The sequence below is a fragment of the Salmo salar genome, chromosome 21, assembly GCF_965601325.2.
Source record: "Salmo salar chromosome 21, fSalSal1, whole genome shotgun sequence".
Taxonomy (NCBI): domain Eukaryota; kingdom Metazoa; phylum Chordata; class Actinopteri; order Salmoniformes; family Salmonidae; genus Salmo; species Salmo salar.
Genome location: NC_138311.1, coordinates 20,632,831 through 20,652,740, shown reverse-complemented (window position 1 = coordinate 20,652,740; position 19,910 = coordinate 20,632,831). Strand labels below are relative to the sequence as shown.

At 42.4% G+C, this 19,910-nt stretch overlaps 1 protein-coding gene across 3 annotated transcripts in view; it reads right to left on the bottom strand.

Annotated features, from left to right (window-relative positions):
• Positions 1–18,824, bottom strand: part of frmpd4 (FERM and PDZ domain containing 4) — a 52,128-nt gene extending 33,304 nt beyond the window's left edge. Inside the window, exon 1 of one of the 3 annotated variants that reach the window (XM_014164378.3) lies at positions 18,574–18,824. In XM_014164378.3, the coding sequence (XP_014019853.3) occupies positions 18,574–18,629 (56 nt within the window). In that variant the 5' untranslated portion in view covers positions 18,630–18,824. Of the gene's footprint in view, positions 1–10,550; positions 10,983–18,573 lie in introns of those variants that run through there. The other 2 variants (XM_045704628.2, XM_014164379.3) reach the window with 2 other exon arrangements.
• Positions 18,825–19,910: the final 1,086 nt, after the last annotated feature.

Genomic DNA, 19,910 nt, shown 5'->3' with positions numbered 1-19,910 from the left:
TAACTGCCTGTGTATATTTGTTCTTAACTTCCCTGAAATGTTGTATATCACGGGGGCTATTTGATGCTAATGTCAGAATAATAGCAGAGAGATTGATTTATTTCAGCTTTTATTTTTATCATCAAATTCCCAGTGGGTCAGAAGTTTACATACACTCAATTATAATTTGGTAGCATTGCCTTTAAATTGTTTAACTTGGGTCAAACGTTTTGGATAGCCTTCCACAAGCTTCCCACAATAAGTTGGGTGAATTGACAGAGCTGGTGTAACTGAGTCAGGTTTTTTGGCCTCCTTCCTCGCACACACTTTTTTCGGTTCTGCCCACAAATTCTCTATAGGATTGGGGTCAGGGCTTTGTGATGGCCACTCCAATACCTTGACTTTGGAAGTATGCTTGGTGTCATTGTCCATTTGGAAGACCCATTTGCGACCAAGGTTTAACTTCCTGACTGATGTCTTGAGATGTTGCTTCAATATATCCACATAATTTTCCTTTCTCATGAAGCCATCTGTTTTGTGAAGTGCACCAGTCCCTCCTGCAGCAAAGCATGACAACATGATGCTGCCACCCCCGTGCTTCATGGTTGGGATGGTGCTCTTCGGCTTGCAAGCCTCCCTCTTTTTCATCCAAACATAATGATGGTCATTATGGCCAAACAGTTCTATTTTTGTTTTATCAAACCAGAGGACATTTCTACAAAAAGTACGATCTTTGTCCCCATGTGCAGTTGCAAACAGTAGTCTGTCTTTTTTTTAATGGTGATTTTGGAGCAATGGCTTCTTTCTTGCTGAGCTGCCTTTCATGTTATGTCAATATAGGACTCGTTTTACTGTGGATATAGATACTTTTGTACCTCTTTCCTCCAGCGTCTTCACAAGGTCCTTTGCTGTTGTTCTGGGATTGATTTGCACTTTTTGCACCAAAGTACGTTCATCTCTAGGAGACAGAACGCGTCTCCTTCCCGAGCAGTATGACGGCTGCATGGTCCCATGGTGTTTATACTTGCGTACTATTGTTTGTACAGATGAACGTGGTACCTTCAGGCATTTGGAAATTTGTCCCAAGGATGAACCAGACTTGTGGAGGTCAAAAAAAAAATCTGAGGTCTTGGCTGATTTCTTTTGATTTTCCCATGATGTCAAGCAAAGAGGCACTGAGTTTGAAGGTAGGCCTTGAAATACATCCACAGGTACACCTCCAATTGACTCCAATTATGTCAATTAGCCTATCAGAAGCTTCTAAAGCCATGACATCATTTTCTGGAATTTTCCAAGCTGTTTAAAGGCACAGTCAACTTAGTGTATGTAAACTTCTGACCCACTGGAATTGTGATACAGTGAATTATACGTGGAATAATCTGTCTGTAAACAGTTGTTGGAAAAATGACTTGTGTCATGCACAAAACTATAGTTTGTTAACAAGAAATTTGTGGAGTGGTTGAAAAACGAGTTTTAATAACTCCAACCTAAGTGTATGTAACCTTCCGACTTCAACTGTATGTAAGAATGCTGTTCATTGACTACAGCTCAGCATTCAACACCATAGTACCCTCCAAGCTCATCATTAAGCTCTTGGCCGTGCCCTGTGCAACTGGGTCCTGGACTTCCTTACAGGCTGCCCACAGATGGTGAAGGTAGGATTAAACATCTCCACTTCGCTGATCCTTAAAAGTGGGGACCCACAAGGATGTGTGCTCAGCCCCCACCTGTACTCCCTGTTCATCATGACTGTTCACCCATCATGACGTTTGCAGACAACACAGCAGTAGTAGGCCTGATTACCAACAATGACAGGACAGCCTACAGGGAGGAGGTGAGGGCCCTGGGAATGTGGTGCCAGGGAAATAACCTCTTACCCAACGTTAACAAAACAAAGGAGCTGATTGTGGACTTCAGGAAACAGCAGAGGAAGAACCCCCCCATCCACATAGATGGTACCGCAGTGGAGAACGTGGAAAGCTTCAAGTTCCTCTGCGTACACATCACTGACAAACTGAAATGGTCCACCCACAGACAGTGTGATGAAGAAATGTGGCTTGGCACCTAAAACCCTCAAAACTTTTACAAATGCACAATTGAGAGCATCCTGTCAGGCTGTAGCACTCCTTGGTATGGCAACTGCACCACCCGCATCCGCAGGATCCTCCAGAGGGTGATGCGGTCTGACCCCATAACTGGGGGCAAACTACCTGCCCTCCAGGACACCTACAGCATCCGATGTCACAGGAAGGCCAAAAATATCATCAAGGACAATAACCACCCAAGCCACTGCCTGTTCACCCCGCTATCATCCAGAAGGCAAGGTCAGTACAGGTGCATCAAAGCTGGGACCGAGAAACTGAAAAACAGCTTCTATCTCAAGGCCATCATACTGTTAAATAGCCATCACTAGCACATTAGAGGCTGCTGCCCTATATACATAACTCTTGAAATCACTGGCCACTTTAATAATTGAACACTAGTCACTTTAATAATGTTTACATATTTTACTCATCTCATATGTATATACTGTATTCTATATTATTCTACTGTATCTTAGTCTATGCCGCTCTGACATTGCTCGCTTGAATATTTATATATTTATATAATATTTATATAATTCCATTCCCTTACTTTAGATTTGTGTGTATTGTTGTGAAATTATTAGATATTAGTGCACTGTTAGAGCTAAAAACACAAGCATTTCGCTACACCAGCAATAACATCTGCTAAACACGTGTATGTGACAAATACAATTTATTTAGATTTTTGAAAGAGAACCTATGAAAACATTGCGTCATTTTTCAAGCTAAAAGTATGAATGCTACACTCGAATACTTGTCATGCAGCAGAAATGTAGAACCACTCTGTCATGGTGAGCCATTTAATAGGTCCATGTTGTGTAGCATCTCTCACTGATTATTTGGCATATGTAAAGGTAACAAAACGTTGTAAACCACCTACATCACACGTGCAAAATGATCAGCAGGAGGAGAGAATAATTAACACAGTAAATGGAGCCAAATCCAGACCCCAGAGTGGTGTGAACATTTCACAGTTGTTGTCCATACAGTAAGATAGGAGAGTATCGGTATCTAGCGCCGTGCATTGGATTCTGCTGCTGGGCAAGACCGTCTATCTATATTTTACCATTATTTCAAAAGAGCTGAATATTACATTCCCCTATTTGTAAGTGCTGATATTGTTGCCATGGGAAACTACTACGTTATGGCAGGCAGTCTCTCTCTCTCTCTACCATTTCTCGATAGGATATTTTACGTCGTAGCTAATCTCCTCTGTGTTGAGAAAAATTGACATCTGGGAATTAAACCACTCGCCAAGATCTTACTGAGTATTGTTGTTGTGAGTGTGGTTGAAATCCTGCTGGCTCTTTGTCTGAACACTGTCTACATGTTATTCAGGGAGAGCCAGAACATAATCAAATAGAGATGTTCTTCCTCATTTAGCCTGGGAGAAACTGTGTCTGTCGGCACCAGTTCAAGTGCGAATGTGTGTCCTATGTTATATAAACCATAGGCTGATCTGCTTCTACTTACACTACCGTTCAAAAGTTTGGGGTCACTTCGACATTTCCCTGTTTTTGAAAGAAAAGCACATTTTTTGTCCATCAAATTGATCAGACTTCAGGATGCTGGCCTTCTAGGCAGAGTTGCAAAGAAAAATCCACATCTCAGACTAGCCAATAAAAATAAAATATTAAGATTGGCAAAAGAACACATACACTGGACAGAGGAACTCTGCCTAGAAGGCCAGCATCCCAGAGTCGCCTCTTCACTGTTGACGTTGAGACTGGTGTTTTGCAGGTACTATTTAATGAAGCTGCCAGTTGAGGACTTGTAAGGCGTCTGTTTCTCAAACTAGACACTGTAATGTACTTGTCCTCTTGCTCAGTTGCGCACCGGGGCCTCCCACTCCTCTTTCTATCATGGTTAGCGCCAGTTTGTGCTGTTCTGTGAAGGGTGTAGTACACAGCGTTGTACGAGATCTTCAGTTTCTTGGCAATTTCTCACATGGAATAGCCTTCATTTCTCAGAACAGGAATAGACTGATGAGTTTCAGAAGAAAGTTATTTTTTGCTATCCATTTTGAGCCTGTAATCGAACCCACAAATGCTGATGCTCCAGATACTCAACTAGTCTAAAGAAGGACAGTTGTATTGCTTCTTTAAATCAGGACAACAGTTTTCTGCTCTGCTATCATAATTGCAAAAGGGTTTTCTAATGATCAATTAGATTTTAAAATGATAAACTTGGATTAGCTAACACAACGTGCCATTGGAACACAGGAGTGATGTGTGCTGATAATGGACCTCTGTACGCCTATGTAGATATTCCATAAAAAAATCAGCCGTTTCCAGCTACAATAGTCATTTACAACATCTACATTGTATTTCTAATCAGTTTGATGTTATCTTAATGGACAAAAAATGTGCTTTCTTTCAAAAACAAAGACATTTCTAAGTGACCCCAAACTTTTGAAAGGTAGTGTATGTGTATTCTTTATAAATATTATCTGTACTGTACAACTAATAAAATGCACTATGCCATTGCAACTTCCCAGTGGGAAGCTACACAGATGACTTGGAGTTTCTGAATGTTTCCGGTTTCTGAATGTTTCCTGTTGAGAAATGAATATAATTGGAAATCAGTTGTAGACAGACGCGCGAACACGAACACACGAACGAACACGAACACGAACACACACACACACACACACACACACACACACACACACACACACACACACACACACACACACACACACACACACACACACACACACAAGCACACACACACACACACACACGCGCACACACACACACGCACACACACACACAGAAATGAATTGTACTATTGCCCAGGCACACACACGCCACTCAAACCACCCATGGCAGTACTTTGCTGTACTTACAGTATTAACTGTATCAACGTATGAAACAGCATGTTATATACAAATCACAAGTTGTTTGCTACAATAAAGAGAATATTGAAATACTCTACAAAGATACTATTACGACTGTGTATATTTCCATTGTTCACTTCCTTTCATACTGTACAGTGTAAACCCTGCACAGACCCTTTCATTCTGTACAGTATAAACCCTGCCCAGACCCTTTCATACTGTACAGTATATACCCTGCCCAGACCCTTTCATACTGTACAGTATATACCCTCCCCAGACCCTTTCATACTGTACAATATACACCCTGCCCAGACCCTTTCATACTGTACAGTATAAACCCTGCCCAGACCCTTTCATACTTTACAGTATAAACCCTCCCCAGACCCTTTCATACTGTACAGTATATACCCTGTCCAGACCCTTTCATACTGTACAGTATATACCCTGTCCAGACCCTTTCATACTGTACAGTATAAACCCTGCCCAGACCCTTTCATACTGTACAGTATAAACCCTCCCCAGACCCTTTCATACTGTACAGTATATACCCTGTCCAGACCCTTTCATACTGTACAGTATATACCCTGTCCAGACCCTTTCATACTGTACAGTTTAAACCCTCCCCAGACCCTTTCGTACTGTACAGTATAAACCCTGTCCAGACCCTTTCATACTGTACAGTATATACCCTGCCCAGACCCTTTCGTACTGTACAGTATAAACCCTGCCCAGACCCTTTCATACTGTACAGTATATACCCTGCCCAGACCCTTTCATACTGTACAGTATATACCCTGCCCAGACCCTTTCATACTGTACAGTATAAACCCTCCCCAGACCCTTTCATACTGTACAGTATAAACCCTGCCCAGACCCTTTCACACGGTACAGTATAAACCCTGTCCAGACCCTTTCATACTGTACAGTATATACCCTGCCCAGACCCTTTCGTACTGTACAGTATATACCCTGCCCAAATCCTTTCGCCCCCCAATGCTCATGTTAAGTCTTAAATAAATCCAATTGGCCCTTGGCCACAGGGTTGCCTTTGAATTCTACTGTACATTATTGTAGTGCTGCATTCATGCTTTAAAGCAAGAGAACAAAACAAATGATTGCCTGAAACCTCTCTTTTTCCAGTAATCTCTCTCCTTTTTTCTCTTCCTCGCTCATCCTTTTTTCCTCTCACTCTCTTTATTTCTCTCTCTCTTTTCACCAGCCAGCTGGATCCTCTACCATGCCATCTCCGCCATACTTGTCCCCAAGAGGCCCCCATTTCTAAAACAGACCTCCTCCCTTGTACTCTAATGAACATTTAGGGTAATCAAATGTTGTCCAGTCCAGTGAGTTATGTATGTGGAAACTGGATAGGTAAAATGGGCTTGACCTAGGCAAACTTATTTCATGAATGTCATTATCTAAAGCTGTAATGGTGAACGCCTAGAAGAAAATTGAGTAAAACAACAGAAAGTACTAAAGTGCTGTAAGCCATCATGTCTAGTTGTCTAAATATTCAACATAAAGTAGCTTTGTTTTTAAGTAGGCTTTGGCTTCATGCGTCTAGAGAGTAAAGATGCTTTAAGCCAAACAACCACTGGTTCTGAATTGCAATCTCATTACAGTATACTCACAACTTCTATTTTAGACAGAGCGCTTTATAAAAAAAAAAACACACACAGGCATGGGGGAATCATGCATTAAACATGCCATTCCATACTTCCGCCCAAATGCTTATTTTTATATGACTTTTCATAAACCAAATGTTAGAGCTTTTACCATAAAGACATGCTGGCTGGCTCAAACCAGTTTTGCATATACCCGTCACTAAGTAAAAATCTGTTTGGGGCATTTTGTAAAAATATATATGTTTATGTTGAACAGAGTTTTTAAGCTTTGAGGAGTGTTTATTTGTAAGTGATAAATATCTGAGGCTGTAGAAACCTGGTGAAACTTCGACTGCAAAAAAAAGTGTATTTTACCACCTTCATAGTACAGCAATGGACAGACACACTGTAGCTCTCACTTTTTATATCCTCCTTTTAACCTGGTTTACATAGCTGGGCTTGTTAACCCCCCAGAAGTGTAACAATTGCTGGTCCTGTTCTTACCGATTGGCCTTCCTACTTAACCCTCATACTGTGGTAAAACAAGACTTACACCCATAATGTACAGATGTAGGTTATTCATTTGATTACCCTCTGTTGTAGGAGAACTTTCCTGCAATGCAGGACATTCAAAGCCTGTAATGTATTTGACATTTAAAAAGTATTTTGATGTTTGTCATTTCCACTTTGAAATTTCAGACTTGATTTTCCCTTAAGAAAATTGTGTCAACCGTAGAAAGATGTCCATTAATTATAATCCACATTTCCTGTTGGTGCAAGATTATTGCACCAACAAGATCCTACATCTGTAGTTAAAAAAATGATCAAAAGGGATATTATTTGTGTTTCAGTATCCTTCACATAATGATTCAAAAAAACGTAAACAAAGCTTTCCCTCACACAAAACCTGAATACATGTTAGCCATGTGTTTTAGAGCATTTGCACAAGGAAGGTGCCATTGCTGCGGTGAGAGAAAAACAAGGCTGGAACAAGCTCTTCTGTGTGACAGCTGAGACGACAGGGTGTCGGTAGGCATGAGGCAGAGCCAAATATAAAAGAGATCTGTATTCTCCTGGATCTCTGAAACACATACAGTCTATCTTATTACATTCTAAAACATTCCATTTGCCATCATTAGATAACTATAGGGTGGACAGCTAGCCTGCAATGCAGGCTGGCAGTAGAGGAAACCTGTGTAACACTACAGTAAGAACACAATCATAGGCTCCATTATTAACAGTGACAGCGGTGCGCTGACGTTAATGCCCCAACAGCAGCAACATCATAAACATTCACTGCCATGGAAAGACAACAGTGTGGAGAAACAGTGACATCATTTAAAGTAACAGGCCTGTCCTCCTTCGTTCCAAATAAGACATTTACATGGTGTTCCCCAAAACACACAGCAATGTTTTGTTTATGGTTATATTCAGAATAAAATAGATACAGATCTAGATATTCAGTGATTTGGTAAATCTACTAACTTGCACAAAAATGACTTGCGATAATCTTTAGTCGTCCCTTGTAGAAGTCATTGCCATTTATTTAATAATGTGCTTTTCATTTGTCATTCAACAGGTATGGACATATTTCTGTGAATCATCCTAAACTCAGCAAAAAAAAGAAACCTCCCTTTTTCAGGACCCTGTCTTTCAAAGATAATTCATAAAATCCAAATAACTTCACAGATCTTCATTGTAAAGGGTTTAAACACTGTTTCCCATGCCTGTTCACTGAACCATTACCAATTAATGAACATGCACCTGTGGAACGGTCGTTAAGACACTAACAGCTTACAGGCAGTAGGCAATTAAGGTCACCGTTATGAAAACTTAGGACACTAAAGAGGCCTTTCTACTGCGGGACAGGTACAGGATGGCAACAACAACTGCCCGAGTTATACCAGGAACGCACAATCCCTCCATCAGTGCTCAGACTGTTCGCAATAGGCTGAGAGAGGCTGGACTGAGGGCTTGTAAGGCCTGTTGTAAGGCAGGTCCTCACCAGACATCACCGGCCACAACGTCGCCTATGGGCACAAACCCACCATCGCTGGACCAGACAGGGCTGGCAAAAAGTGCTCTTCACTGACGAGTCGCGGTTTTGTCTCACACGGGGTGATGGTCGGATTCGTGTTTATCGTCGAAGGAATGAGCGTTACACCGAGGCCTGTACTCTGGAGCGGGGTCCATTTGGAGGTGGAGGGTCCGTCATGGTCTGGGGCGGTGTGTCACAGCATCATCAGACTGAGCTTGTTGTCATTGCAGGCAATCTCAACGCTGTGCGTTACAGGGAAGACATCCTCCTCCCTCATGTGGTACCCTTCCTGCAGGCTCATCCTGACATGTCCCTCCAGCATGACAATGCCACCAGCCCTACTGCTCATTCTGTGCATGATTTCCTGCAAGACAAGAATGTCAGTGTTCTGCCATGGCCAGCGAAGAGCCTGGATCTCAATCCCATTGAACACGTCTGGGACCTGTTGGATCGGAGGGTGAGGGCTAGGGCCATTCCCCCCAGAAATGTCCAGGAACTTGCAGGTGCCTTGGTGGAAGAGTCGGGTAGCATCTCACAGCAAGAACTGGCATATCTGGTGCAGTCCATGAGGAGATGCACTGCAGTACTTAATGCAGCTGGTGGCCACACCAGATACTGACTGTTAAATTTGATTTTGACCCCCCCTTTCTTCAGGGACACATTATTCCATTTCTGTTAGTCACATGTCTGCGGAACTTGTTTGGTTTATGTCTCAGTTGTTGAGTCTTGTTATATTCATACAAATATTTACACGTTAAGTTTGCTGAAAATAAACGCAGTTGACAGTGAGAGGACGTTTCTTTTTTTGCTGAGTTTATAAGTCTTTCATTGAGACACTTGACATCACAAGTGTTTGTTTATCAGGAAAATGTGACATTTAATGTGATATGAGGTTAGATGATAAACTGATGTCAAAGCCATAGACATGCAGTGTTGCAGATTGAACCAGATTCAACAGAGCCAAAAGGTGACTGTCTGTCTGGGAGACCTTTCATTTTACTCAGAATTTTTACAATATACAGACAGACATCCAGATTCCAGTCACATTTCCTCTCATTTTATGCTGTATAGCCTAGTTATAACTGCATGGTACTGTAGTTGAGTTTTGTAAATTACAATATGTGCAAGTAATGTGGTGACATGATCAAGCTGCAACCTAATCAGATGCAACAGCATTGACAATATAGATTGGCAACTCACCCTGGGGGCTGAACACACTTCATATCATATTGAATTGTTGTCTGCTAGATGCTGACAACAGTATATGGAAATAGTAGGCTTAAAATAACACAACATGGCAAGATTTCTGCCTCATAGCGCACAACTGAAGTCATTGCAATCATTAACAAAAGTTTCCTCAGTTCAATCTACTGACTAAACACAAGAACCTCTAGCTAAATATACACTTATACAGTATACACTCATGTCTAATTACTATCATCATATCTCTTTGTCATTATTTTACGTTTGACTCATTACAAAATACAACTTTATAAACACTCCTGTATAAATATCTAATATTCCATTGGAAAAAGACAACTATAGGATTTTCAGTTGAGTGCCGCTGACACCCACTTATTCATGGTTATGTACGTATGCTATAAAGCCCACCATAAAACACTCCAGCACATATGCAACAGAGTCAGTGTAATGCAAGATTAAAACCTGACCATATATTCACATTCTGAGCAAAGCACCTCATTAAGTTTAGACACATAGACCACATCACTCCCCCTTATCTCTCTCTCTCTCTCGCTCTCTCTCTCTCTCTCTCTCTCTCTCTCTCATGGGAATCGCATGCGACAGCACTCAGACTGTCATTATAATAATCCTTTAACAGTATCTGCCGTTTCTACAATCATTACACCAGATTCCATTCTAAACAGTGCTTGTTAAATCCCATGTTTCTCTGTAAATCATGCCTGTGGGTAAAGTATGCACCACCACCTATTACACAAGTGGCATGGAAGTAGACAGGCAAATTCAACAGCATCCATCCGACTCACCCTGACAGCTTTGGCATCTTCACAAAGCTAAACACATCCATGTGCGCAGCAGACTATGGTCAGTGCGTCCAAGACTACAAATCGACCATCTACTTCACGTTGCTGGCTCCATTGTGCCACTGTCTTTAGCACTGGGGATAAATAATGCAGGGAGAAAAAAGCTGGAGCTTCCACAAGTCAGGTGGAGAGATTAGTTCTCTTGTCAGGGCTTCTGCATGGCTGAGTGATTGCTGTGTCCTCGCCTCAGCAGCACAAATCCACCGCCCCTGGAAAAGAATCTGGCAGTGGCGCTTCACCCGGCTACATCCTTCAAAAGCATGCCTCCGTTCAGCTGCATTAAGCCACCTTCATTTAATTTCCATCGCAGTGGAATGATGTGCAGGGGCCGTGCAGTAAAAACAGCTTTGAAGAGACACAGCGAGAGGGAGAGGGAGAGCGATGGGAGAGAGAGAGAGAGAGAGAGAGAGAGAGAGAGAGAGAGAGAGAGAGAGAGAGAGAGAGAGAGAGAGAGAGAGAGGGGCTGAGTGAGAGGGGAGAGAGAGAGCGCAAGAGAGAGAGGGAGAGAGAGAGCGAGAAAGAGAGGGTGGGATGTAGGGGGGACGCTGGGGTTGTAGGGCACACAAATCACTGCTGATGGATGGAGCCTGTTTCTTGAATTCCTCCTCTCCTCTGCAAAGGGCAGTCTCATCAATTCCCACCATCATGTGTTGTGTTTTGAGAATGAAAGTATGGAGGAAGGAGGAGAGATCACAGCAGCAGCGTGGGTGTTGCTCAGCAGGGAAAGAGGAGGTGTGGCAGGGTGATGAGGGGAAGGGAGGAAGGGGAGAGAGAGAGAGAGAGAGAGAGAGAGAGAGGGGGATGATCTGTACAATACATGAACACCAAGGCCATAGAGGAGCAGAAGGACTAGCTGCAGGCAGAGAAGGGAAAAGGACCCTGTCATTCTCTTCAGTGGTTGTATAGCTAAGGTCTCCACCATCCACCCTCGACACCAGCTCACATAACCACATCTCCAAACAACTTCACATGGCCATTTGAGAGGACACACATTGATTTCATTATTTCAGTCAAAACACCTAGGACATTATTCCTTTATTGTAAATCCCACTGAAATCGTATTTTTTTTTTTTTACAGACCGCAGAGCTGTAATGCTATGTTAAATGGCGGTATGCAGGGCAGCTAACCTATTCAAATCAAATCTTTATTCATCACATGCGCCAAATACAAAAGGTGTAGACTTAACTGTGAAACGCTTAAATATAACAATATATATTAAAAAAAAGAACCTTGAAATAGTATCAATAAAATAACTATAACGAGGCTTTATACAATGAATGTCAGTACCGAGGGGTACGAGGTAGTTGAGGTAATCAGGATTGGCTATGCAATCAGGATAGATAATAAACAGAATAACAGCAGTGTGTGTGAAGAGTGTGAAAGAGTGTTAAAGTTTGTCTGTATGAGAGTGTATGTGTGTGTTTTGTGTGTGAGCGTTATTATAGTGTGTATGTGTGTGTCAATGTAGTATGTGTGAGTGTAAACAGAGCCAGTGCAAGAAAAATAATACATATAATTATAATTAAGAGGGTCATTGTAAACAGTCAGGGTGGCCAGTCTTATGGCTTGGGGTAGAAGCTGTTCAGTAACCTTTTGGTCCCAGACTTGGCGATCCGGTACCACTTGCATTGCGGTAGCAGAGAGAACAGTCTATGACTTTGGTGGCTGGAGTCTTTGACAAGTTTTAGGGCCTTCCTCTGACACCACCTGTTATAGAGGTCCTGGATGGCAGGGAGTTTGGCCCCATTAATGTACTGGGCCGTACGCACTACCCTCTGTAGTGCTTTGCGGTCTGATGCCGAGCAGTTGCCATACCAAGTGGTGATGCAGTCAATCAAGATGCTCTCAATGGTGCAGTTGTATAACTTTTTGAGGATCTGAGGGCCCATGCTGAATATTTTGAGCCTCCTGAGGGGGAAGAGGCATTGTCATGCCCTCTTCTTTACTGTATTGGTGTTCGGACCATGATACAGTGCCTTGCAAAAGTATTCATTCCCCTTGGCGTTTTTCCTATTTTGTTGCATTAAAACCTGTAATTTAAATTGATTTTTATTTGGATTTCATGTAATGGACATACACAAAATAGTCAAAATTGATGAAGTGAAATAAAAAAATTACGTGTTACATTTTTTTTATTTTTTATACAAACGGAAAAGTGGTGCGTGCATGTGTATTCACCCCCTTTGCTATGAAGCCCCTAAATAAGACCTGGTGCAACCAATTAACTTCAGAAGTCACATAATTAGTTAAATAAAGTCCACCTGTGTGCAATCTGAGTGTCACATGATCTCAATATATACACCTGTTCTGAAAGGCTCCAGCGTCTGCAACACCATTTAACAAGGGGCACCACCAAGCAAGATGCAACATGAAGACTAAGGAGCTCTCCAAACAGGTCAGGGACAAAGTTGTGGAGAAGTACAGATCAGGGTTGGGTTATAAAAAAATATCCAAAACTTTGAACATCCCACGCAGCACCATTAAATCCATTATTAAAAAATGGAAAGAATATGGCACCACAACAAACCTGCCAAGAGAGGGCCGCCCACCAAAACTCACGGACCAGGCAAGGAGGGCATTAATCAGAGAGGCAACAAAGAGACCAAAGATAACCCTGAAGGAGCTGCAAAGCTCCACAGCGGAGATTGGAGTATCTGTCCATAGGACCACTTTAAGCCGTACACTCCACAGAGCTGGGCTTTACAGAAGAGTGGCCAGAAGAAAAGCCATTGCTTCAAGAAAAAAATAAGCAAAAATGTTTAGTGTTCGCTAAAAGGCATGTGGGAGACTCCCCAAACATGGAAGGTACTCTGCTCAGATGAGGCTAAATTGAGCTTTTTGGCCATCAAGGAAAACACCATGTCTGGAGCAAACCCAATACCTCTCAACACCCCGAGAACACCATCCTCACAGTGAAGTATGGTGGTGGCAGTATCATGCTGTGGGGATGTTTTTCATTGGCAGGGACTGGGAAACTGGTCAGAATTGAAGGAATGATGAATGGCGCTAAATACAGGGAAATTCTTGAGGGAAATCTGTTTGTCTTCCAGAGATTTGAGACTGGGATGGAGGTTCACCTTCCAGCAGGACAATGACCCTAAGCATACTGATAAAACAACACTCAAGTGGTTTAAGGGGAAACATTTAAATGTCTTGTAATGGCCTAGTCAAATCCCAGACCTCAATCCAATTGAGAATCTGTAGTATGACTTAAAGATTGCTGTACACCAGCGGAACCCATCCAACTTGAAGGAGCTAAATAGTTAGCTGACTATTTATGCACGCTCATGTTCTCATTTCTTTTGTTATTTCTTGTTTGTTTCACAATAAAAAATATTTAGCATCTTCAAAGTAGTAGGCATGTTGTGAAACAAGTGATACAACCCCCCCCAAAACAATTTTAATTCAAGGTTGTAATTCCAGGCAACAAAATAGGAAAAATGCCAAGGGGGGTGAATAGTTTTGCAAGCCACTGTGGGTTCTTAATGATGTGAACACTGAGGAACTTGAAGCTCTTGACCCACTCCACTACAGCCCCACCGATGTGAATGGGGGCGTGTTCGGGTCCTCCATTTCCTGTAGTCCATGATAAGAACCTTTGTATTGCCCACATTGAGGGAGAGGTTGTTGTCCTGGCACCACAGTGCCAGATCTTTGACCTCCTCCCTACAAGCTGTCCCACCGTTGTGTCGTCGGCAAATTTAATGATGGTGTTGGAGCCGTGTGCTGCCACGCAGTTGTGGGTGAACAGGGAGTACTGGAGGGGACTAAGTACACACCTCTGAGGGGTACCCAGTGTTGTCAGATGTGTTGTTGCCTTCCCTCACCACCTGGAGGCGGCCCGTCAGGAAGTCCAGGATCCAGTTACAGAGGGAGGTGTTCAATCCCAGGGTCCTTAGCTTGGTGATGAGCTTAGAGGGCACTTTGGAGTTGAACGATGAGCTGTTGTCAATGAACAGCATTCACATTTAGGTGTTCCTTTTGTCCAGGTGGGAAAGGGCAGTGTGCAGTGCAATAGAGATTGTGTCACCTGTGGCTCTGTTTACAGCTAACTGTATATTATCCATGTCCTTGTTCAGCCATGACTCCAAGAAGCATAGTATATTACGGCTTTTCCCTCTTCCGAGTGTGAGGGAATAGAGCCTGGTCCGGAGTGAGCAATATGTCCTGCGTCGAAGACACATTAAAGTAGAAGTCTTCATCTAAATTGAGGTTAGTGATTGCTGTTCTGATGTCCAGAAGCTCTTTGAAGTAATAAGAAACACTATGTACAATTGTTTTGTTTTTTTAAGATCAGATAAGATCGGGGATGGGAGGAGGGCTGAGGCACTCCTATGATTCATAGTCATTGAATTATTCAGAAGCATGTCAACTGCATTCTTCAAGCAAGGAAGCTGTTATTTCACATTTTGAGTTTGAATGTTTCCTATGTTTCATATTGCTAGACCGAAAGACATATTTTACATCGCGTAAAGGCATTGCTTTTCAAAGCCATTTTCAATATGGTCTGTGGAATCATTTTGATGGATGTGAGGATATTAGCAAAGGAAACATATAAAGGAATGTAGCCTATTTCATAACTAATGCCACCTGCAAACACACTCAAATTACCCCAGTGCCAACCCACTCTACAGTCTCACATGCAAATGATAGATTAGCAAATGTCTATTATCCAATTGAGGAAGAATCGCCCCTCATTAATCAGAGTCTACAGACCAGGTCCCTCTGTCAAAAAGCACCAAGAGGCAATTTAGATCACTAAGGCGTCTGTGATATATGGGGTTTGATACTGACTCATCTTGTCTCCGACATCCTGATAAAATGGTCTTCTCTCCTCGGTAATACAGGCTATCTATTCAGACACTCTCTCTCTCCTGTGATCATCACACATACAATGCGTTTTACATTTCTTAGTATAATATTGGGATACTCAGGCTAAAGCATTAAAACAATCATTTGTAGCCATTTCCCTGCAGACACACAGCAACCATTCTATATTAAAATGCCACAGCTTGTTAGCGTCTAGAGAGTGACTTCGAGTGCCTTTGTTGGTGAGCCGTGCAATAAAGCAACTTGTCATTCCCACTCTATTCAGATTCATGATTTGGCTGCTCTCTTTAAGGCAGTGAGGCAGAAGCATGGTTGATCAGTCAGACTCAGACATCCCTGATGCCCCACTGACCATGTAGAGACCTTGAGCCTCAGGAATGCTGACGCTCTACAACTTTGTAACTTCATCAGTAACCAATAAGGAAATGGGGAAATATTGTCTCCTTCTGCATACGGTTGGTCAATAGAATTGAACAACCTGTAAAGTTCAGCATCACACACATAAGAGGCTCACAGGCACAACAGCCTGAAATATAGAGGTACAGTATAACCATCTTACAAAATATGGACATATATGGTGCAGATCATGTATAGTAATAATTGTATTATTATTTAATTAGGGTGTGCTTATATAGTCCTGCTTCACTGTATGTACAAGTGGGTAACCTGTACTAGTGGGTAACCTGTATTTCATTCCCCCTGAGACATCGTTGAGAATGGGGTCACAGCCAGGGGATTAGCCATTATTGACGGTGACCATGAAGCAATTAGGGTTAATTGCCTTGCTCAAGGGCAGAACGACAGATTTTACCTTGTCAGCTAGGGATTTCGATCCAGCAACCTTTCAGTTATTGGCCCAATGCTCCTAACTGCCAAACAGCCAAGGCATCTAGTACACCCAGATCAGATCAGTGAGTGGAAAATATCTGACAGTCTGCTTGTCCCATGGCTGTGGTGGAGAAAGAGAGACTCAGCGTATTCTGGGCTGTTTGTCCATTTGGGCCGCTGCCTTGCCTAGAGGCCAGCGGGAGTGGCAGAGGATATTAAGGTCAGACAGGAGGGACATCTAAGGAGACGGTGGCCCGGGCCTTGAACCAATCAAAACTCACCCTCTGATTCCTAACATAGCTGCCTCTATCCCCGAGCTCGTTTGAAAAAGAGCTGATTTCACCCATGGTTAGCTAAATTCTGCAAGTCCAGAGTTTAAAGGCCCAGTGCAGTCTAAAACGTGATTTCCCTGTGTTTTATATGTATCTCCACACTATGAGGTTGAAATAATGCTGTGAAATGTATGATAATGCCCTTTTAGTGTAAGAGCTGTTTGAAAAGACTGCCTGAAATTTCAGCCTGTTTTGGTGGGAGGGAGGTTTGGCATTCATGCGGTAAATTAGTTAATAGACCAATAAGAAAGAGAGTTCCAAACCTCTCTGCCAATAACAGCTAACTTTCAGTTTTCCCCTCCCAACTCAAACCACTCCCAGATAGTCCTAGCAAAATTCTTGCTTGAGGAATTGCTCTCTGCTAAGAAACTATTGTTGTTTATTTTGTAACATTTTAATTGAAAACAATCACAATAAAAGGTACTTAATTGTTACCCAGAAATGACTTGATATTGAGATAAAAACGGCTGTATTGTACCTTTAACTCAAGTTGCTCGCAAAGAAAGCTAAAAGACCTATAAGCAGAAGGCTATGGAGTAATCACTTTCGGGAGTTTAGTGTACGGAGTGATGATTTAAGGACAGCAGCACATACTCAGACTTATACCCTCCCATTCAAGATATCAAAATATACATTTCAGACCGACACATGCATCAGACTGTGAAGGAAAATATACAGTATAGGTTGTTTGTACATGGTGCATTTTCTCAGTGCTGTTGAGTATGTTAGTTTGTTGGAGCCCACAGCAGAGATACAGTACAAGGTTAATCTGTCAGTGGTGGTAGACTGCCCTCTCGCCCTCACCTGGCTCAGGTGGCCCCTGGCCCTCAACCAGATGTATGTGTCAGCAACCGTCACAGCAAGCTGCACTCTGACATGGACCACCAACACCACACTGCCCCCCAGTCCATCTTCCATCTCATTCTGCGTATGTGTGTGTGTGTGTGTGTGTGTGTGTGTGTGTGTGTGTGTGTGTGTGTGTGTGTGTGTGTGTGTGTGTGTGTGTGTGTGTGTGGCGCACTTTCGTCTGCCTTCCTGGCTGGCTGCCTGTCTGTCTGCATGCATATATGTGTGCCACATCAGTGCTTTAACCTAGCCAATCTGTTTGTGTGTCTGTGATCTAGTTGTGTCATCCTCATTATCCCCATGCCACTGGTGATTTATTCACTGAATTAAACAGTGTAAACAGGAAGCTCAACATTTTAATGGCATGTTCCATGAATATTCACCAGTGTGACTAATTGGAATTAGAAGTGGAGTGAAACCTGGCTGAGATCACAGAATAAGTCAAAATTGATTTTGATTCAGTTGATCAGTTTTAGTAAAACTCCTTAAGAAGTTCAAAGCTCACATTAAAGAGGTTAACACCCTGCTAATCCAAGATAAGGTCACATAGTACAGTACGCATGGCAATAACATTATGTACAGTACAGTGGAATTATTCAAAGAGGGATAAATCTAAATTCCCAAAACACTTTGAGGCACCGACCAATATTATTCCATCCTATGCTGGGTAAAGCGTGTTTGGGTTTTGGAGGTTCCATCTGTCAATACAAGCTATTTACATAACATCAGTGGAAAGTACAATCATCACATGGCCAATTACTGTGTCATCGCCAACCAATACCCAGCATCCACATCCACACATAGTCCAATCTAATCACATGTATACAATATACATCTTATCCTCAGTTGTTATATTAAACGTTGGCATTTGTAGACTAAAAAGACAACTTTGATGTGACATGTGTTATGCAAATAACTTCAACCAGGAGTGGATTTATGGTTAATCCACAATCCTAAATCCACAATCCCCAATCCTGAAATGAATCCTATACAGCATTCATTGATTACTAACACTGATGTTTTAAAATTCCAAATTATAAAAATGTTATGTAATCAAACCAATATTCAGCTTGTTGATTACAAAATTACAATACAGAACTGCGTACTAGGACGTGAATTATCTACTCACTGAATGACGGTGAACACTCCAAGTTCATTGTCATCTGGGTCCATATTTGGGTCCATAGCTAATGACAGGCCTTGAGACAGCCCTCGTTTTCCTCTCCTCTCCTCCTCTCTCTCCGAACCGAGCCTTTCACCAGCTCTACTGGATGTTCACCCCTTCACCCCTTCACTCCTTCACTCCAGAGTCCAGAGTCTCTGTCTGTTCCACGCTCCAGCAGGAGTTACCATAGGCAACTGACTGAGTTAGCCTGCCTGAACCATTCAGCTGTAATCACGTACTGTGGTTCTGTCCAAGTCAGGGAGAGAGAGATACCCCCAGGGCTGGGACCCAGCTCGTCTCTTCTGCCTCAGTAATGAAATAACATCACATTCCGGGCCACTGCATCAGAAAGCAAAGAGGGATCAATCGTGAACAGCTAGGAACCGATAAGTGGCTGTGCTGGTGCACTACTGATGCTTCGCTAAGAAAATGGGCACAAAAAAATGGAAAACCTATTGGAAGTCAGCATCTCCCCTGTTCCTTCCCCTTCACCTAGCTGCACAATGGTAACAACGATGATGCAGGACATCAAAGCAATGAGCTGTTTGTGGAACACTACTGAACAACACATGTAACTTTCCCCAACCATTTGAGCAGCAGATGAGACAAAAATACATTTTCAGGCCTATAAATACTAGCACCAACTTTGAACGTCACACTATGAAATCAAATGGCCTACTAGCCATCACTCAAGCACCTGTCCAAAACAAGGCTTTGCCAATAATATGCATTAATCATGTACTGTAGCTTAGAGTAAATTCTAGCCCCAGGCTATTCAATTAATGAGTAATTTCTGTTGTATTATCTCGTGTTCTGATTAAGGGATTGTTAGGGCAGAATTCTCCCTTAAAGCTGCAGCATTACAGCATTATGATAGTTCATGCTGGATTACCCTGAGCAGATTCTCTCATGCGTGAATGGCATACGCAGTCTTCCATTAGTTATGAAGTGAAGCACATGTGTGTTGCCTTGCTGCAACTGAATTAAATTCAATTACATAACAGATATGCTGTCTTGTAGGTTTTGGACAGTGGTCCATGAGAGCTGAACTGTTACTGTATGAATGATTAAGTACAGGCTAGTAATCCCCAATACACGACAGATACACCTTGTATAGCACTTCTACACACACCCTCTCCGCTTTTCTCATTACCATAAAGTTGAGGATAACCATATGGACTAGGCCGAGGTCGAAAAAGTATTTCCCCGTGACATAAATACTTGACATGAACCAATCCAGTCATGTGGACTGCCACTGGCCCCTGGGCCACAGTGCAATGCATCAGTGGCCTGTTTTTCCA